The 20,820-nt window shown below is 41.6% G+C and overlaps 3 protein-coding genes across 7 annotated transcripts; 2 read left to right on the top strand and 1 right to left on the bottom strand.

The window, feature by feature from the left end:
- Nucleotides 1-1,147: 1,147 nt before the first annotated feature.
- LOC139406462 (Bet1 golgi vesicular membrane trafficking protein-like) lies at nucleotides 1,148-4,354 on the bottom strand. 2 transcript variants are annotated; one of them, XM_071149072.1, is made up of 5 exons: nucleotides 4,234-4,354; nucleotides 3,175-3,262; nucleotides 2,801-2,886; nucleotides 2,583-2,639; nucleotides 1,148-2,446 (listed from the first exon to the last, which is right to left on the bottom strand). In XM_071149072.1, the coding sequence occupies exons 1-5, from the start codon at nucleotides 4,237-4,239 to the stop codon at nucleotides 2,279-2,281; spliced, it is 405 nt and encodes a 134-aa protein (XP_071005173.1). In that variant the 5' UTR covers nucleotides 4,240-4,354; the 3' UTR covers nucleotides 1,148-2,278. The 2 variants fall into 2 exon arrangements, with proteins under 2 accessions (XP_071005173.1, XP_071005174.1); XM_071149073.1 differs by lacking the exon at nucleotides 4,234-4,354 and having other exon boundaries at nucleotides 3,175-4,135.
- LOC139406460 (TIR domain containing adaptor molecule 1) lies at nucleotides 3,221-7,681 on the top strand. 4 transcript variants are annotated; one of them, XM_071149070.1, is made up of 2 exons: nucleotides 3,221-3,295; nucleotides 5,110-7,672. In XM_071149070.1, the coding sequence occupies exon 2, from the start codon at nucleotides 5,252-5,254 to the stop codon at nucleotides 7,235-7,237; it is 1,986 nt and encodes a 661-aa protein (XP_071005171.1). In that variant the 5' UTR covers nucleotides 3,221-3,295; nucleotides 5,110-5,251; the 3' UTR covers nucleotides 7,238-7,672. The 4 variants fall into 4 exon arrangements, with proteins under 4 accessions (XP_071005171.1, XP_071005170.1, XP_071005168.1 ...); XM_071149069.1 differs by having other exon boundaries at nucleotides 3,221-3,339; XM_071149067.1 differs by lacking the exon at nucleotides 3,221-3,295 and adding an exon at nucleotides 4,126-4,656 and having other exon boundaries at nucleotides 5,110-7,681.
- A 3,217-nt stretch (nucleotides 7,682-10,898) lies between these two features.
- On the top strand, nucleotides 10,899-19,006 carry LOC139407500 (uncharacterized). Its single transcript, XM_071151291.1, has 4 exons — nucleotides 10,899-11,764; nucleotides 12,065-12,117; nucleotides 12,252-12,340; nucleotides 14,722-19,006. The coding sequence occupies exons 1-4, from the start codon at nucleotides 10,899-10,901 to the stop codon at nucleotides 17,572-17,574; spliced, it is 3,861 nt and encodes a 1,286-aa protein (XP_071007392.1). The 3' UTR covers nucleotides 17,575-19,006.
- Nucleotides 19,007-20,820: the final 1,814 nt, after the last annotated feature.

The raw sequence follows: 20,820 nt of genomic DNA, 5'->3' as shown, positions 1-20,820 counted from the left end.
TGAAATGTTGCAACTATTGACCATCATTTCTTCTGAAAACAGCGATTCAGACAGCTTTTTGGGCACATTTTTCACACAATTCTGTGAATAATTTAACATCTTTATATCTGGCACACCTGACTGATGTGGTTTTGTATTCTACATCACTATGAATATTTTAACATAATTATATCAATATAATGAATTTGTCAGCATACTACAATAATACTGTATTTCAAACAGGTATGGTCCAATAAGACCCAATTGAGATGCATGGTGTTCATATTGGGAAAAGGCTTCTGTGGGGTTAATGTGTAAATTATGTGCTGGCCCTGTCTCTACAAATCTTTTAAAACTGTTCTAGCTGTGTGTGCGCAAGTTGGTGCCTATCAATATAGCTGCCCTATTACATGGAATTTTATGGCTAAGCTTCCAAAATGGGCGATTTTTAAACAATATTTGGAGCTGGTGCTTTCAAAGTTAGTTATATATCATTATTTGAAAGGTACTTTTATAACCTTTCTGAACCACTTGTCAAACAAATGTTAAAATGTATCAGTGTTTCCTTTTTAAAGCCATTAACACAGGTCATTCTGATATGTACCCTAGAGGTCAAAGTTTGTCTGTCCTGATCATTTCCAAAAATGTGTGTCTGATGGATAGTTGTGAATCTAAGCGTTCCAATGATACATAATTAAAACCAATAACTCTGTATATTTAACCAGTGTGAAATGGCAAGCTAGTTAGCAATGTGTGCTAGTAGCGTTTCAATCAGTGACGTTTCTCGCTCTGAAACCTAGTTATTTACCTTGCTCTGCAACGGTTGCGGCTTTTGTGGCGCGATAGGTAACGATGATTTGAGGGTGACTTGTGGATGTGTGCAAAGGGCCCCTGGTTCAAGCACAGGTTGAGGGAGAGGAGAGGGACGGAAGCGAAACTGTTACACATTGTTTATTGTAGGGCAAAATCCCTAAGGGAAAAAAGGAGGGATGAAAGAGTGATACACAGAAACCTACCATTGCTGCACTGGTATCACACATTTCCCACCTCTAGGGACATAAATCACTAAAGACGTCGACGATCCATATTTGGTGGTCTGGCTCATGGACTAATTGGATCACTCAGATCTGGATAGTGGTAGATTGAGCAAATTATTACTTACAACAGATTTTTGCAAAATCTCATTTAATATCCTTAAAATCTAAATGTCTTGCCATCTCTGTAAAAATCAACCATCTGTAAACTAGTCGACTCCTGATAAGTGAAATGGCTCCATTGGTTCAGGACTGCATTAACTACACGAACCACTGGAGCAGATATTCAGAGCAAGAAAAATTGAATTGGGACCTGTGGAGTTCACACTTATCCGGAGTTGACTGTAGTATCAAAATGTTTATTACACATACATTACAAGGATTTATACAACTCACTGGAAAAAAAGGATTATGTTATGTAGGATCATGTTATGTAGTTGTTTAGGAAATGCAACAACAGTTAATTACATGCCAGGTGCTGACAACTTAATATCACAGAATAAGGGACTGTTAAAGTTTAGGCAATGTCTTAGAGATTCTACAGTACTTTTGTATACTTTTTTAGCCCGTAGTTCTGAAAGTAACGCTCATGGAAAATGGCACACTACGTCAGTTTCCAGAAAAAAAGGTTGCTTTCAAACTAGGGATTTCATGGCTAGTTGAGATAAAACAGAAATTCTGCTCATAGATTATGCATGTGTGAACTACACAGTGACACATCCTGCCCAAAGCGGGAGGTCTTAAAAAATACTTACTAAATCGCCAAAGTACCGGAGCATGTCTTCAAACTACTATTACAAAACACAAGAATAAGCCATAACCGAGGACAATCTCTTATTGTACCTATGGTCAGTACTGCCTGTCTTGGCTCAGTAATGTGAAAAGGGCACTGGGACATTCTTTGACACACTGCCAATCTCTAGGGCTATTTATCAATGTAAATAAAGGACTATCCTGCATTCAACTGCATCCTGGTAAGGATGAGGGGGGGGGCAAACATTCAGTTTTACATGACTGGGGTCTTAGATAATGTATATACAATGAAAGTTCTCATATAACTGAGACAAATTATATACACATCTGCACATACTGTATTTCATTTCGAGCAGAAGACATTATTATATCGAGAATTGGAGAGGGGGTGATGGGTGAGATGATTTCCTATCCAAAATCTTCACAATAAAAGTTTATATTTGGTCTTTCTTGGTATAACTGAGAGGAAAGTAGCCAGCCACACTATAAAGTTCCATTCTTGTTAAAGCTCTTCAGTTCTGGACCCTGTAGATGAGATAGTAGAGCAGGAAGAAGACAAAGACCAGTCCTACTGAGACATAGCAGAGGATTTTGCGATTGTCTCTTCCAGATCGCACCATGCCAGAGAACCTCTTCACACTGCCAGTCAACAGTCCTGTAGCACTCAGAAAATTGGAATCCTAAAAACAGAAAAGGAAGAGTGGATTGATTGAACTTACTACTACATACATCAGGAAACTCATTTGATGCAGAACTAGACAGCCACTTGCTACAAACAGCTACATTCAGATTACCCTGCCCCCACTCAATACTTACCATGCCATCCAAATAGGAATTTTGGTCTTCTGCTTCTTTGTCAATGTCGTAGGCAAGCTTTAAAAATAACAATACATTATTTTATTTACTTTTTAAATTAAGTTAACATTAGCAGCTAACTTGTACAACAATACTAGCTATGCCTGCTAATTTATTTGCAAGCTGTTGGTAGCACACCGCCGGTAAATTAGATGAAATTTGTCAGTGGTCATACATACCGATTTCAATCTGGAAACTTTGGACGCCAAATTGTCAGCCATAAGCTTGTTTTCCGCGTCCAACATATCGTCAACAGCACCTTGTCCTATCATGACAAGCACAGGGAGTGAATAATATGATATTTACATACGAGCAAGATATCACGTAAAAAAATAACGTAATGCTTACAAACTTAATATATAACTACGACCAGAGACAGCTAACGTTAGCTGGACAATCTACACTTCACACATAAAAAGCGCGATAATCTACACTTCACACATAAAAAGCAATCTACATACAATTCTTTCAAAATGATTAGTCCGTAAAAATGTTAGATTAAGAACATTGGTCAACAATGTTCATTACGAAGACGTGTCACTTATCAAATTACCTCGATTCCAGTCCGCCATCTTGGCTGTTGACGTATCAGCAAATTTACGGAAGCCCGTTGAAACCACTGCGCTGTTTGGATGCAATGACTGTGGGGGAAAGATTATGGCTATACAGACAAGGTACATGTCTCTTCGCTCTAACAATGGGAATCTTTGTCCACAAGGTAGCCCAACTCACAATCTAGTTACCGCCTTTCTTTGGATTGGTGGATACATTTCATGCTTGTAATCTCTTTGAATATTTGATTAGGGTTTTGGACGTCAACCGCATGCATTCAATGAAGAGTGATGTATGCTACTAGCCTCATGGCATGAATATGCATAGCCATCTCGAGACAACTCCGATATGAAGTGTTTTTTCTCAAAGTTGCTGGGATGTCACGTGTCCTATATTTTTTATTTAACTAGGCAAGTCAGTTTGGAACAAATTCTTATTTACAATGACAGCCTACCCCGGCCAAACCCTAATGACACTGGGCCAATTGTGCGCTGCCCTATGGGACTCCCAATGACGGCCGGTTGTGATACAGCCTGGAATCGAACCAGGGTTTGTAGAGACGCCTCTAGCACGGAGATGCAGTGCCTTAGACCGCTGAGCCCCAAAATATCAATATTATATCAGTACACTCGTAACAACTTAAGCATTACGAAACGTATATTTGATCAAATAAACCTCACGTAGCAAATAAACCATTCATTATTTTGTTGACCAAATTTGACAATCTCATTGTCCTCTATGGGCTCCCGAATGGCGCAGTGGTCTAAGGCACTGCATCTCACGGCCGGTGTAGGCCGTTATTGTAATTAATAATTTGTTCTTAACTGACTTGTCTAGCTAAATAGAGGTTAAAATAAAAACACAACAACTTCTTTCTTGGTGGGCGAAAAAACGCAATTTGCTGGAGGGAGCCAGAATTTCCGCAGAGTTGGGCCTCTCTTTTCCTCTTCCTGCTGTAGGTTGGTTGAGACCAGGGGTGTATTCATTACGGAAACGGTTAACCGTTCATGAACCAAACGGAAGCCACAAAGACAACTGAACAAAACGGGGAGGGACATACCTGCATTTGTCCAATATAAGATGTCCGTTTGCGTTTTCCGCTTGGAGTAAAAGTTGCAACCGACGAAACGTTTTGCGAAGGAATCAGCACAAGGTATAGCTACACCCCAGAAATGAAAATCGTTTCCTTGGTTCGCGGCGTGTAGAGACAGAATGTGTTCTCGATTCTCGAACGAGGCTAAATTCTGAATGCTGTCGTGCCAAAATGGGATGCAACTTTTGTCAAATTGATGTCTAAAGTTATTTTTTGTTTTGCATTTTAGTTCACCCTAACCATAACCTAATTTGATAAGTCAATTTTGACAAAAGCTGTATATTTTCTAGACAAAACCACAGAACGTAATATAAATTCCGAGAATGTAAACGCGATTTATATCACATAATATGTGACCTGGTGGATTTGTTGTTACTCTTTTCCTTATCGGTAAGTTTTACTGTCAGTTTTACCCGTTTTAATGAATGACTGTTGTCGCAGGGGTTACTACTACTTCAACATGGATTATATGATGGTGGTGTAGGCCTATAATTAGGCCACTTTTGTGATTTATATCAATCGCTGACATTGCAATTTCTTAAAGGACTAAATTGATGTACCCAGGTATGAGGCCTAGTAGTAGGCCTACATTTACAGCACCACCTAGGATTATGCAACCTTCAAATAATAAGCAGTGTTGCTGCTTTGTAGTCTTTAGTGTGAGTAGAATCAATATTGATGCTCTTGGGGACTTTCATTCTAAATAAACCTATTGCATTAAAAAAGCATTACAGAATTATCTAGTTACAAAGCACAATGTTTTTGTCATTTGATATATCAGGATTTGTATGATGTATTTTGAAATGTTTCCAGTTTACTCACATGTTTGTCTCTACATTTCAGTTTACCTGTCAGTGCTTATGTGGAATAAAGTTGATGAATCAAAGATATGATGCCGTCTACACACCATAAGGGATGAAGTAACTGGCAAAACAATGTTGGATCTGATTTCAAATACATTAGTTAAGGATATCATCAGAAAGGGATGTTAGAGATGGACAGGGAAGCTCATGCAGAAGATGAGCCCAGAGGAGGGACTGGGTTAGTGGATGCCTTTAAGATCCTCTCTAAGGTCCCATACGAGAGACAGCTAAGCCTGACTTTCAAGTTGGGTGATAGCCTGGCCGAGGAGCTGGTACATGCCATGTCTCTCATCCGCCTCGGGAAGAGGTCAGAGGCACTGAACAAGCTCCAGGCTTTGGGGGGCAACAACATCATTGCTAATCATCTGGCTGAAAAGGTGAGAATGTGTGGAGTCAAGTTGGAGGACTTAACAGTGAGCATTGTTCCTTTCCAAGAGTGTACCGTGGGCACCTTAGCAGACCTAGCGAGGATTTTCAAGGTGTTGGCTGAGGAGAGGTTGTGTGACTCATCTCTGAGGGATTTGGCTTACCAGACAGCTCTAGCCACATTCAAGAACAAGAACAGTAGTGAAGAGAGTTCCGAATCAGAATACATACAGATGCAGCTGAGAGAAGAAGCCAACAGGGTCTGTGGGCCTCAGATTGAGGACACAGTTGGGGGGATGCGTTTCCCTAAGGACTCCTCATCAGGCCTTTGCTCCATCCCGACGCTGGACCAAGGGAGCACAGCTTTACAAAAACCAGGCTTTCCCAATCAGACAGGAAGTGGTCACAGTCCGCCGTCCTCCCTACGGGATGACACCTCCATATGTTCCTACCCTTCTCACTTGGAGATCAGTGTATCCGAAACCGTTGGCTTTAAAACAAGCAACATCCCATCGCAGCCTCCTCCAATGAATTTGGAACCTGTACAATCACCTGTTCCACATTATGGTACAAATACAGGAGATGAAGGTGCATTTAAATACTTTTCCAGGGTTACGTCTCTGGATATACCACCCACACAAGATGTGCCTAAGCCTGTTAAAGGAGAAATGGACAGAGTTACAAGTGTTGCAGTGTCTTGTGAACACAGAACAGGGTCAGAGGTGAGAGTTTCACCCCTTTCTCCTGTCAATTTCACTCCAGTTCAGACTAAGTTCGATAACCCTGAGAGTCCAAACGCACATTCCAAACCATGCCCAAAAAATAACCTTGTGCCTCCCTCAAACAACAATAGGCCAACTTCTCATCCAACTACCACTGAACCAGTGTCAGCAAGTGTTCCATTGAAAACCCCAAATCAGGAGGAGGAGGAGGAGGAGGAGGAAGTGTTTTTCTCCTTTGTCATCCTGCATGCAGCAGAGGATGTGGATATGGCTGAGAAGTTTAAAGAGGAACTAGAGTCTATAGTTGGTGGTGAAGGAGCAACCTTCTCTCAGGACTTTGCCATCCCAGGCAGGAACACCCTCATGTGTGTGGAGGATGCCATCAACAATTCAGCCTTCACTATCCTGATGCTTACTCGCAACTTCAACACCCGTCTGCTGGAGGTAGAAACCAGTTCTGTGCTCATGAATGCCATTGAGAACCTGCACAAGTACAACACTGTCATCCCTTTTCTGCCACAGGAGAACCGTATGCCCCGAGAGAACATGCCTAAAGTTCTGAGGATCTTTATTCCGTTAGAGGAAGGTAATGGCTTTGAGAGAAAGGCAAAAAGGGCCATGGCTCCAGCAAGGATTGCTAAACAGAGGAGGTTGTGGTTGAGCGAGCAGGCAGTGAGGGCGCAGGTTAGGAGACAGGAGAGACTACGACTAGAGGAAAGGCTTCAAATGGATTTAATTCGTGGTCAGGAGACGGAAAGAATGCAGAGATATTTGTTGCAACAACAACTTTCCAATCAACCCTCGACTCCCGCAATGCCTCACTTTACTACTGCTCCATTTTTAGGAAGTACACCTATAAATGTGTCCAATATGTCAGTGACACCACCGCAACGTGGGTGGAGTCACCCACCCGGAAACATCCACATCCAGAATGCTCGCTATATCATGTTTGGGAATGACTCTAAAATGACTGTCGGACAAGGAGGGGACAGCAGTGGGGATGAAGAGGACAGGTTCTAAATTGAATATGATGTAATAAAGAAGAGGGTTAAATGTGAAAGCTAGTTATTCTGGAGTAATCATTTAGGAGTATATTACACTTTTGGAACAGATATCCTGTTTATTTTCTTCTTGATGGCCATTTTGTGTATTGATGGTGTTTTTGCATTGAGTATGATCATAGTTCAATGTTACATTAGTTGATTACTTAAACAAATCATTTCTGATGCCCTGTTCCATTTAAGTGAAAGTTCTCATTTTGAATCAACTGTCATCGCTTGCAAAAGCTGTCATTTTAAATCTGGAGACAAAGGTGCAGTCTCAGGTACACTGAGAATGAGAATTTGTTGTGGTTTAATATAATTGTTTCTCTTTTAAAATTATATGTGTTTCTTTCTTCATTGTGTTCAATTACTTCTGATATGCAATAAATACATATGGCTCCAGTTCCTCTTTTCACCTGAACCTATTTGTTGATACTGTGTTTAACTAACAAGGCCAACTGTGTTTGGATCACCAATAGAGCAGCATAAAGGAATTCAAGCATGATTACATTTTATTCAATCAATAGTCTAGAGGTGCGTAACATTTTATATAAAATACAAACAACAAAGATTTAGATATATGCAGAGTTTGTAGAAATGTCAGTGAATGTGCATGGGTAAAACATGTAGTGTATGAGAGAGCAAAAGAAACAAGAAGTTTAATGTAGTCAGACATGTATCTGTATTTTCCCCCATATCAGGTTTTCTGATTGTAATAACCTTTACAACAGGTTGGTCAAATACATTTATTTTAAAATACTGGCTAAGGGAATATACTGTTCTTGAAGACTGGGGACCTCCATTGGCAGCCCGGCAGGGAGTAGAGCGGATGCAGGCTCACTAACACACTGTTACATGACTCCTTTTCCCCGGTCATGCACACATGATTTGGGCCATGTTTGTCCCAGCTATGCAGTTTCCATGTGGGTTTCATGGGCCATTCATAGCACCATCTCTCCGGTCGCATAGTTCTGTCATAAGAGTCCAGGAACCTCTCGATTGGGTAATAAGTTCCCAGAGATCCCACTCCACCTCCATGGAGCCTCTGTGAGTGATAGAAAGGCAAAGTCCAGTTCACAAAGTCCAGTCCACAAACGCAGTAGTGTGGCTTCATCCAGCCCCAGGATCCATGCAGCCCACTTCTACCCCCACAGTGCCTCTCCCGATGGCTACAGCCTAGCTCGGTCCAGGACCAGACCAGAGAGCCAGCTGTACTGTACCTGTCCTCCAGCTCCCTCTGGTGCCTGCTCCTCCTGGCCTTCCTGTGCTGCCTGAAGTCCCCCAACAGGAAGTTTCCCAGGTGGGCTGGGTGGATGCCCCAATGGTGGCCCTTCCCGTCCTCGCAGCGGCCCACCTTGATTTATAGTTTGATACAATTTTGACTATATATATATTTTTAAATACATAGGCTATACAGCCAATACCTAGTTTAACTATCAAGGATAAAACAATTACTTATTTCCAATTATGGTCCTTTTATACAGAACAAAAATACAAATGCAACATGTAAAGTTTTGGTTCCATGTTTCATGAGCTGAAATAATAGATACCAGAAATGTTCTGTACACAGAAACATTATTTATGTCATTTTTGTGCACAAATTTGTTTACATCCATTAGTGAGCATTTTTTCTTTGCCAAGATAATCCATCCACCTGACAGATGTGGCAAATCAAGATGCTGATTAAACAGCATGATCAACACACAGGTCCCCTTGTGCTGGGGACAATAAAAGGTCACTCTAAAATGTGCAGTTTTGTCACACAACACAATGCCACAGATGTCTCAAGTTTTGTGGGAGCATACAATTGGCATTCTGACTGCAGGAACGTCCACCAGAGCTGTTTCCAGAGAATTTAATGTTAATTTCTCTACCATAAGCAGGCGCCAATGTCATTTTAGAGACATTTGCAGTACGTCCAATCGGCCTCACAATCACAGAACATGTGTAACCAGGCCAGCCCAGGACCTCGACATCTGCCTTCTTCACCTGCGGGATCGTCTGAGACCAGCCACCTAGACAGCTGATGAAACAGGAGTATTTCTATCTGTAATAAAGCCCGTTTGTTGGGAAAAACCCATTCTGATTGGATGAGCCTGGCTCCCCAATGGTTGGCCTTTGCCCTCCCCTGCCCAGCCATGAACTCCATAGATTAGGACCTAATGAATGTATTTCAATTGACTGATTTCCTTATATGAACTAAAATTGTTGCATGTTGCGTTTATATTTTTGTTCAGTATACTTTATCTTCACAAAGCACTCGTTTAAGGACAGGTTGTGCCTCACGCTTTTTCTCCAGCCCTGGCCCTGAGCCCCCGACCCCCGGGCCTTGAAGTAGGGGAACCGCTCCTCCATTGCCCTGTAGATAGAGGCTAGGTTGAGCTTCAGAGAGGAGGAGGAGAGGATGACTTTGGCGATCAGGGCGACATAGGAGAGTGAGGGCTTTGTAGAGGGATCTGGATCTCCATGTATTGTGTCCTCTCCCTCACGAGTTTTGTTTCTGTCTGAGGGCTTGGACTGAATGTCACCCGGCAGACTGGCTGTTTCTGTGGGGATGTCCTCGCAAACAGTGCTGAGGTCTGTCTTGAGGACCTCACTCTTTACTGGAACAGTGTCAGGGTCTCTGAATGACCCTGACCACAGCTCTTCCATCTCTGTCTCCTTGGAAATTACTCCACCTACCTTTACCTCTCTGAACATCCCTTCTACTGGCTGTAATTCTAACATCTCTTTCTCTGTGTCCATATCTGCTTGTTTGTCGTGAATTTCAGTTGTCAACTTTGCAGTACAAGAGTGTCTTTAGAGAGTATTCCTACATGCTGTCTGGTATTAGTAGAAAGGCATTTCTGCTTTTGGCTACCTGTGTTTCTTGTGATGGTTTGATCGGTTTGAGTCTTTTATAGCTACTTTCTTCTTAACCACATTCAGTCCCTGCATGATTTGGGTTGGGCGTGCCACATTCTCACAGATAAAAGGTACTCTGATGAAACATTCAACATCAAAAAGGAAACTGTACATAGTGAATTCTGATAAGGTGGTCATTGTTTGCCATTTTGAGTTGCACAATGGGGTTAACCCTTAAAGAATGTTATTTCTGATAAGGCAAAGTATGTTATGTTCTGCAGAGTGCAGAGTTTTGGACATTATGATAGAAAAAAAAGGCTTTTAATATTTGAAACATTTTGCGGCGTGTTGGCAGTTAACCTGAAGTGTCTATAAGGAGCATCATCTTCAAATCCAACATGTTTAATCCAGTATTTATTACACGATTAACCCTTCAACCCTCAGTTGAAGTTGAAGTTAATTACTTTCCATATAGGAGACAACAAACTATCATAGAAAACGTTTTGGTTCGAATATAGTCTTTTGTGACAGCGCACACATGAGATCTGTTTCTCGGACTCGAGATTAGTTGGAATCAAATAGGGAAGTTAGTTGAAATCAGCCTATAATTCCAATGTATTACTATGTATATCATTGTTGCAAAGTAATGTCTCAAAGAAGAGACATTGAGATGATGTGTTCTCAGTATTCTCCTGAGCCCACACTGCATAGTTGAAGTCCCTTCTGACCTATTTATAGTGCTGGCCCTTGCCACAATGTCATCTGTAACTCGAATCCATCTGTTTAGTCACAGCATGTTGAATGTCAGTTGCCAGAGAAAAGCAGAGAACTCGGCTCTGCGATTCCCCTTCACCCTGTCACTAGACAGCCCAATGGATCCTTCTGCAGTCGAACCAATACCCACCGCGGTCAGCACCCTCCTGGGTGTCCCAGGGCTTATCACCTGGGATGGGGATGAGGCGAACGACGCAGAGGTGATCGGTGGCATCAGGCCCAAGTCCTCTCCTCTCCCACGGAGAAGGAGCGCCAGTGATTTAAAGGACTGTGAGCTCGAGCTCACCCCATCCAGCTCTCGGAGAGTGTCCTTTGCGGACGCCCTCGGCCTAAACCTGGTGAAAGTGAAAGAGTTTGACTCGTGGGACATAACAATCCCGCTGAACTTCAATGCCATGGAGGGAGAGAAAGAGGTAGAGGAATACTACTTGTCCTCATTATACACTCCTTCACCATCCCAAGAAGCCATGGTCCTGAGAGTTCAGGAGCAGAAGCTAGAGCTGGAGAGCATTGAGTTACTCTACCAGACTACAATACTATGGGGGGTGGTCCGCGTTCTCAATGTCTCCTTTGATAAGATGGTGTACATCCGCACCTCGCTGGATGCCTGGGCCACGCACTTTGACCTGCTGGCAGAGTACATACCAGGGTCCAGCGATGGAGACACTGACTGCTTCTCATTCAAGCTCACCCTGGTGCCCCCCTTTGGGGAAAAGGGGGCCAGAGTGGACTTCTGTCTCCGGTACGAGACCCCTGTTGGGACTTTCTGGGCCAACAATAGTGACCAGAACTATGTGATGTTTTGTCACCAGAAAATCAAGGAGTCGAAAGAGAAACCAGAAAAAGACAAAAGCGGGCGCAGGAAAAGCATCCTGAAAGCCATCAGGTGAGGATGGTCAGATTAATCAACAGGTTTGTTTTGAGTGTTGATTGATGGAATTATTGAATGCTAGTACTTTTTTATCAAACTAATAGAGGGGTTATGTGTGGTCCAGTCTAGTGGTCCAGTAAAGTAACAGCTACACAATGCTTTCATATTGATATTGCCTCACCTTAACACACACCCTTTTTACTTCCTAAAGATAAATAAACTGACAGTTTATTATAAAATGATGATATTACAGTAAATGTTGGACAATTGTTGTTGGGGTCTTTTTGCCCGAGCTTTCATTTCATTTATTTACAGTCATGACTTTCCCTGTGATGAAAACTGGTCGTCAGCCAATGCTGAATCTTCAGGTAATCGTTCATTGTACTAAAACATTCAAAAGTCAAATGACTCACATGTACAGCGGATAAAACCAATTAGATGAAGTCATTAACTACAACCAATTACAATAAATCCTGAACTAATGTAAATTATTCCTCTCTAGACGTACACAACCGTGGAGGGAAGATGGCTAGTGTGAACACTTCTGAGTCTCAGTCAGGAGCACTCCAAGATGATCGTCAGAAATTAATGGTGAGTAATACCTGTGGAATTTGGATTTCAGAACATCTAATGATGTCATTTATCTAGTGTTTTCTTACAACATAAGCCTTGTGATACATAGATTTACATAACTTTTTCAAATGGGCCTTTGCAGGGCTTGTAAAGGACACTGGGTCTCGATGAGACTCCTTATTAAAATAAAGGTCTGATTAAAACAAATATATATATATATATACACAGTACCAGTCAAACATTTGGACACACCTACTCATTCAAGATTTTTTATTTATTTTTACTATTTTCTACATTGTAGAATAATAGTGAAGACATCAATACTATGAAATAACATATATGTAATCATGTAGCCAATCAGTTGTTGTGACAAGGTAGGGGTGGTATACAGAAGATAGCCCTATTTGGTAAAATACCAAGTCCATATTATGGCAAAACAGCTCAAATAAGCAAATAGAAACGACAGTCCATTATTTTAAGACATGAAGGTCAGTCAATCCGGAAAATTTCACGAACTTTGAAAGTTTATTCAAGTGCAGTCACAAAAACCATCAAGCGCTATGATCAAACTGTCTCTCATGAGGACCGCCACAGGAAAGGAAGACCCAGAGGACTTCTGCAGAGGATAAGTTTATTAGAGTTACCAGCCTCAGACATTGCAGCCCAAATAAATGCTTCACAGATTTCAAGTAACAGACATCTCAACATCAACTGTTCAGAGGAGACTGCGTGAATCAGGCCTTCATGGTCGCACTGCTGCAAAGAAACCACTACTAAAGGACACCAATAAGAAGAAGAGATTTGCGCGGGCCAAGAAACACGAGCAATGGATCATAGACCGGTGGAAGTCTGTCCTTTGGTCCAAATTTGGTCCAAATTTGAGATTTTTGGTTCCAAATGCCGTGTCTTTGCGAGACGCAGAGTAGGTGAACGGATGATCTCTGCATGTGTGGTTCCCACCGTGAAAAATGGAGGTGGTGTGGGGGTGCCTTGCTGGTGACAATGTTGGTAATTTATTTAGAATTCAAGGCACACTTAACTAGCATGACTACTACGGCATTCTGCAGTGATATGCCTTCCAATCTGGTTTGCGCTTAGCAGGACTATCATTTGTTTTCAACAGGACAATGACCCAACACACTGACAGGCTGTGTAAGGGCTATTTGAACAAGAAGGAGAGTGATGGAGTGCAGCATCAGATGACCCGGTCTCCACAATCACCCAACCTCAACCCAATTGAGATGGTTTGGGATGAGTTGGACCACAGAGTGAAGGAAAAGCAGCCAACAAGTGCACAGCATATGTGGGAACCCCTTCAAGGCTGTTGGAAAAGCATTCCAGGTGAAGCTGGTTGAGAGAATGCCAAGAGTGTGCAAAGTTGTCATTAAGGTAAAGGGTGGAAATTCCACAAATGAACTTTTAACAAGGCACACCTGTTAATTGAAATTAATTTCAGGTGAACACCTCGTGAAGCTGGTTGAGAGAATGCCAAGAGTGTGCAAAGCTGTCATCAAGGCAAAGGGTGGCAACTTTGAAGAATCTCACATTTTAAATCTATTTTGATTTGTTTAACACTTTTTTTGGTTACTACATGATTCCATATGTGTTATTTCATAGTTTTGATGTCTTCACTATTATTATACAATGTAGAAAAAAGTACAAATAAAGAAAAACCCTTGAATGAGTAGGTGTGTCCAAACTTTTGACTTGTACTGTATGGATATAAAAAAAAAACAAGAATAGTGATTTTCTTGTTATTGTGGCCTTCAAGGAGGGTTTAATTTAGTTTAATTAAGGGTTTAAAGAGGGTTTAATTGAGTTACTTTTGAAATATACAGTAAATAGCATGGTCAAATGCTATGGTTAGGCTTAAACATTTTGCGGTGACCTCTGAAACAAGATAGTGTGAACCCTGTTGCTCTTTCTCAATATGTCATGTGATCACTGCTGTCTGAGCACTTAGGGTCATTACTTTAACATTCTGTCCTAGTTGCATCTTTGACACTTGAGGACATACAGGTTGTGTCCCCCTGAAAGAGTTAAATGCCAAGTATTTATAAATGTTGCTTTATAGGAGCTAAGAGGGGTCTTACATGGTCACATGAGTGACTGAGCTATACATTGCATTGGTAACACGCTCTCTTTTAAATGTATATTAGTCTCTTGTGAGTCGAGACAAACAAACACATTATAATGTTACTGGCCAGAGGCCAGTGCTCATGTGAGATTTTGTTCAGGGGCCAAGATTAAATGTACATAAATATGTTTTGGCTTAATCATGAGCAATATTTAATCTGAACGTGCCTCTCTAGATATCATCCTCACCAAACAAGCCTAACCATTGAGGAGGCATTGTGTGGGAAAGATGAACTGAATCTATCCTTCTTGTTGTTTGACAGGTTGAGAGCATCCGGAACTCCAGCAGAAGAAACCGACGAAAGGCAGCACGATTGGCGAAGGTGCGGGACTACTTCACCCAGAGAGAGGATGAGACCCAAGAGAAAGAGAAGGGAGCAGTGGAACCATCACAGATCCCACAGGAAAGCACATTCCCACAGGAAAAGCTTTCAAATAGGCCTGAGGTACAACCACTGCCACCACAGGGCAGGAACGGGTTTGGGCTGCAGGCAACAGATTCTCTGTCTACGTGCAAACTGTCTCCTGGTATCCCAGACAGCACGTCTTGGCAGGAGTCAGTGAAACCTGAGAAAATAGACCCAACGTTCCGATCAGCCCCATCAGAGCTGAGAGGGAAACAGGCCTCACTGATCCCCAGCAGCAAGTCAGATTCAACTGATCAACCTGTTGCTGTGAGCCAAAATGGTGATACGTCTGTTTTCAGTGTGGAGGGAAGGGCTCTGATGCAGATGGAAACGGAGAAGGGTGAATCTGCCATCAGCACAGACATAACACATTCAGATAACATTGTCAGGTTGGAGAACAGCACAGCAGGCCCAGTCCCAGGCAGCCAGACCAATAGCTTTATGTTTGGTAATGTTGTGGCCCCACCATACTGTCAGGGGTTTGGTAGAGTGGATAGTGGGAGTCCGAGCTTCACCCATAGAGGGAATCGAACAAGTGGTCAATTGCATGAATGGGATTCAACAGCCTACACAGCCCAGAGTTACCCATCCACAGAGGAAGTAGAAACTCACTCCTGTGTTTCAGCTGATACTCGTGGAACACCTGATGACAAGCCTGTAGATCAACAGGGGTCTCTTAAATCAAACCCAGAACACTTCAGCTCTGGATTAAGTACAGAAAGAGAGTCTGAACCTAAACTTCTGTCAGAAGAGGCAGGAGGTCTTCTCAGGACTCACACTGCCCTGAACACTGCTGCTGCTCTCAGGGCACAAATCCTCAATGTGAACTCAGGCCTCCAGGGGTCTGAGGAGAACATTCTGCCTCCTCAGACCCAGATGCACCAGGACAGTAAGCTTTCACAAACACAAACCCCATTACCAAACACAACACCTTCACAAACTCCAGTGGACACAACACTTTCACAAACACAAACTCTGAAAGACGCGACACAAGGCAGTTTCCTACAGTCACAAACTGAAATGGGGTCAAAGCATGTCTCTGCTGAGATGACTCTGCAGGGGGCCAGTTGTGGATATGAGAGACCTAATGAGTCAGATGAAATGGAGAACCCTCTCACAGATGAATGGTCAACAAGCCCATTCACAGAAATAGTAGACACACCTATAGCCATGCTAGAGCCTGTGGATGCTGACCTGAAAGTTCACACTTCAGAGACCGAGGAAAAGATCACCACTGAGCACCAAAACTTTGCTGTGCCCCGTACGGACACACTGGAGGAAGAAACCAGTGGGACAGCATTGAAAGATGATTCCATTGTCATTAAGGAATGGACATCATTGGAGAAATTAATGATGAGAAAACAAACAGATCAAGTGAAGGATGAACTATCATTTGAAGTGTCAAACATTTTATGCAATGAAGAAAACCGGCATTCTATTGACAACGAGGATTATGATGATGTAGATGGAGAGATGTCAAACTATGTGAGGTATGATTATGATAAAGACACTGACAAGGGCTCAAAGTTCAAAGAAGAAGATATTCATAAGGAAGTTGAACTGGTAATGATGAACAGTAAGAAGTATTTAGTTCCTACAAAGAAGGAGATAGATACAAGTAATGGACAACCATTTCTAAAGAAAGATCGAATAGTAAAAGACTGGGAGGGGACTGTGGAAGAGGAAGACACGATGGGGGAATATGTGAAGGGGGACGAATGGGAAATAGAAGAAGATGAGATAGTTGTGGAAGAGGAGATGGTGGTTGGGACAAAGAAGTTGGAGGAGACAGGGGAGGAAGTGGAAAAGGAGAAAGAAGAAATTATGATACGGGAAAAGATAGAAGGAATGGTGAAGGATGGAGCGAAGGTGGTGAAGGGAGAGGAGGAAATGGAGAAAGAAATGGAGGAGGTGGTAGTTGAAGAAGAGATGGAGGATTTAGAGGAGGAGGATGCTAAGTGGATAGAGTGGGAGGAAGAGGAGATTGTAGAGGAAGAAACTACAGATGTAGATGTAAAGGAAATCGTAGTAGATGATCAAAATGAGTTGGTAGACGACTTTAGCATGAACATGGACAATATGAATGAGGGTGAGGGTGGTAAGAGCACAAATGTAAAGGTCACAGAAAAATCTAGCCCAGTAGATAATACATTAATGACAAATGAAGTGTCAAATCCTTGCCACAAAGAAGCTATCAATGACGTAAGGCTGGACACCAAGCATCCTCGAGGTGAAGAAATTGAATCTATCAATGGAGAAGGGGAGACCTGCATTCAATCGGATAAATCTGTCAGTGGGAAAGAGGGTGAAGGGGAGGGCGAGGAGGACCATGCTTCCACAGAGTCTCTGTCAGAGGATGAGATAGAGCTGTACATGCGCAGTCTAAGGGCAGTGCAGAAGCTACGAAACAAGGACTTGGCCTTGAGTCTTGGGAAACGGCCCTCCATAAGCAGAAGAGGCAGCAAACCGTCCATGACGTCCATCAGTGAGTCTGTGGATGAGGAGCACCCGAGCAACCAGGAAGATCAGCCAGACACAGAGACAGTGGAGCATCAGCCTACAAGTACACTGCCCCTAGTGGAAGGAGGGCAGGATAGCACCAGGAGCAATATAATGTGGTGGAGAGAATCATTTTCTTGGCATAATCCCTCAAAAACACTGTTATACACCACCCTGTTTGTAGTGTTCTTTTTTGCTGCATACCATTAGGACTTTCTGGTCTGTTTTAGACAGGCTGGTTTGTCAGGGGGAAAAACAGCCAATGATAATAAATAATACAATAGGTTGAGACCTGTGAAAATATATTTCAGTGTCTATAAAAGTGCACGACAATTAAGTTTCATTATTTGTCATTATGCCTCATCTCTAAATATAGCCTCTAAATAGATGTTAAACAATATAATTTAAGAAGCATGTGCAGTGGCTGATAGAGAAAACAGATCTGGCAATAAGAATAGGCTATAGATAGTCTTGACCATTTGGGACCCGTTGGCAATTTCGCTCAGGACAGGTTATAGCCAAGACTTAATCAATATTTTGTTTTGTCTTATTTATTGATATGGATATAGCCTCTGCGTGATGGGATTGTGCAACGTAAATGGTTTTAACAAGCCTTCTTACAGAGTGGAATTCATTAATACAACAGTCAAAATGCCTAATATAAGGCCTACAGTCTGTGCTCCCAAATACAGGAAAAAGTGTGATTCATTAGTTTACATGATCACTACAGTAGCCCCACGCGGCTATACAAATGTATTATGCAATAATATGGCCATTAAATAACACACAACAGCATGGCATATTCAGATAGTGGAATAAGCCTAAATCATATTTACTTTCTATTTTGCAGCTCAGGCAGTTTTCCAGACAAGGCTCTTCTGTGTCTTTATAGTATCATTCTCAAACAAGTAATTTTCTGAAGCCCAAGCCTATAGTATGGCATCTACTGATATAACGTCATTATCGAATTGCGTTCTAAAACAAGCTCTAGACATTTATTTTGGAAATGAAACCGGAAGCTGCAAAGCATTTCTAACGTCTGGGCTAGAGTTCCTTGATTGACTAGTTAACTTCGACTAGCTACGTTCGGTTCGGTTCATGTCCTTTGCAGATGCCACATTCCTGACAAAGGTTTGTATACATAAAAAATATCTGTAACCGAGTAAAGGGAGAAGTAATGTAAGAATTGATAGAATTCATTGTCGTAACATAGGGTTTGTACATTTTCAGATCTAATTGAACAGTTACGTTCCATGTGAAAATATATTTCAGTGCTCCACAATTAAGTTTCATTATTTGTCATTATGCCTCATCTGAGACTACATGTAGATGACACAAATGACAAAAGGTAACCATTTTTGGTAAAATGATGTGGGTAAAAAGTAGAATATAAATGTTGACAGCAAATAAAGACTTTGAATTCAGTATATTCCTCGTTCTATCCAGATTTGATCAAAATAAATGTCTATATTTTTTAACATTCTTATTAAAATTATATTAACAGGTGAGTGTGTTTTATAATTAACTTATGAGGGTCAGTTAGTTTAAGGCAGACCCTTCAATAGAGCACACAATATTATTTATCCAATTAAATGTTTTGTGACGTTTCTACATATTGGCCATACTACGGTTGCATCTTGTACAGTACGCTGTTTGTTTGAGCACAAATTAGTTCAAAGCCCTGTGTTCAAATAACTGTTCTTGTCTATTAATGTTCTGTATTATGTCATGTTTCATGTTTTACGTGAACCCCAGGAAGAGTAATGGGGATCCTTATAAAATACAGAATACCCAGTTACAAGGCTGTGGACCATTGCTTGGTGTGGTTACTGTTAACTTTTATTGCATTATTTTATTTGGTGTAAATGAAGCTGATTTTAGATGTATTTTGTACAAATGCCTCCAGATTTATAATAGCCATGTACAGTATGTTAAATATGGTTAACAAAAATTGTCTATGAATCTCTTTTTCTGATAATATACTACAGTCAAACGGTCATTTCCTACAATCTTTCAACAAATAAAGCAAAAATAAAACCTAACATACTATAATTGACCACTATGCATACATACAGTACACTTGAGACACAGGGTAGCCTAGTGGTTAGAGCGTTGGACTAATGACCGGAAGGTTGCAAGTTCAAATCCCTGAGCTGACAAGGTACAAATCTGTCGTTCTGCCCCTGTTCCTAAGCCATCATTGAAAATAATTATTTCTTCTTAACTGACTTGCCTAGTTAAATAAAGGTAAAATAAAACATTTAGAACACATCTGAACATTTCCCACAATGTGACTTACACTGTATGCAGAACTGTTATGATGAAGCAGGGGCAGACTGGGACCATAAATCGGCCCAGGTATTTCTGACACTGTCCCACCAGGGTCACATGGGCTGGTCCACTAAACTATTTTAAGCCGGTGCATGTGAAATGGGACAGCAGCCCCTTAGCCAAATAATGATAATTCTGCACCAGTGGAGGCTGTCAAGGACTACCTACTGGGCACAAACTGGTTGAATCAATGTTGTTTCCACGTGATTTCAATGAAATTACATTGGACCATTGTGGAATATTCTTTGAATTGACATCTGTGCTCAGTGGGTAGTGAGTGGCGTTGTATTTAAGCAGAAGTTTAAGTCTCTAATATCCCAGTGGTGATTTGCTCTCATCCAGGCTTTTTAAGGCTTTGTAATGACACATATCTTTCCTGTACTCTGGTACCTTCTTTAAATACTGTATTGCGCCTACTAAAATCTGTCAATCTGCCATTGAGCAAGGCAAGCCGTCAATAACGGCTGATTCCTGGCCGTGGCCCCACTCTCCAAGGGTGTCTCCAGGGGAGTGGGATATGCAAAAATCACATTTTCATTTCACACCACACACTTGTACAGGTTACAGACTTGTACGTGTGTGAAAAATGACAAATATAAGCACCCTTATTTGACCTTTGACCTGTAGAGGCCCCCAACTCCCCTGTATGAGGTTTACTCTTGGTAAATATACAGATTGGTATGGTTAAACATTTGAGAAGTTATGAAAGGGATGCATACCTCACAGTAAGATTACAACGCTATCATGTGTCAATGTTAATGAACGGTTTATAGGGAAAACAGAAAGTCTTAAAACCATAGTCCACTCCTTACTCCCATCAGCTTTAGACAGCATTGTCTTGAGATTCAAACGGTGTATATTTGTTTTTCTGGTGTGTCAATATGTCTGTCTTGGCTGTGGTCGGATAAGATATAGACTCAGGTGCCTGGTTCTTATCTGTTGAAATGTTTGTCCTTCCCTTTAACAATATGAATAAATTGACAGCAAAAAAACATTATTTCACACTGTTCACCCCTTTGTGGTTTCTGATTGCATTCACATAATCAATATTTTGTCACTGAACTAACAGTAACATACACTGACTGTACAAAACATGCTCTTTCCATGACAGACTGACCAGATGAA

Source organism: Oncorhynchus clarkii, chromosome 4 (genome assembly GCF_045791955.1).
Source record: "Oncorhynchus clarkii lewisi isolate Uvic-CL-2024 chromosome 4, UVic_Ocla_1.0, whole genome shotgun sequence".
Lineage (NCBI taxonomy): Eukaryota > Metazoa > Chordata > Actinopteri > Salmoniformes > Salmonidae > Oncorhynchus > Oncorhynchus clarkii.
Note: the sequence above shows the minus strand (reverse complement) of the source record. Positions and strands in the feature narration are given on the sequence as shown.

Excerpts from the sequence above, each read along its gene's own strand:
- LOC139406462 (XM_071149073.1), bottom strand. The coding sequence starts at position 3,301 with ATGTACCTTGTCTGTATAGCCATAATCTTTCCCCCACAGTCATTGCAT. Across the intron at positions 2,887-3,174 it reads GATGGCGGACTGGAATCGAG|GACAAGGTGCTGTTGACGAT; the intron begins GTAATTTGATAA and ends TTGTCATGATAG. Across the intron at positions 2,640-2,800 it reads AAGTTTCCAGATTGAAATCG|CTTGCCTACGACATTGACAA; the intron begins GTATGTATGACC and ends TTATTTTTAAAG.
- LOC139406460 (XM_071149067.1), top strand. The coding sequence starts at position 5,252 with ATGTTAGAGATGGACAGGGAAGCTCATGCAGAAGATGAGCCCAGAGGA.
- LOC139407500 (XM_071151291.1), top strand. The coding sequence starts at position 10,899 with ATGTTGAATGTCAGTTGCCAGAGAAAAGCAGAGAACTCGGCTCTGCGA. Across the intron at positions 11,765-12,064 it reads AGCATCCTGAAAGCCATCAG|TCATGACTTTCCCTGTGATG; the intron begins GTGAGGATGGTC and ends ATTTATTTACAG. Across the intron at positions 12,341-14,721 it reads ATGATCGTCAGAAATTAATG|GTTGAGAGCATCCGGAACTC; the intron begins GTGAGTAATACC and ends GTTGTTTGACAG.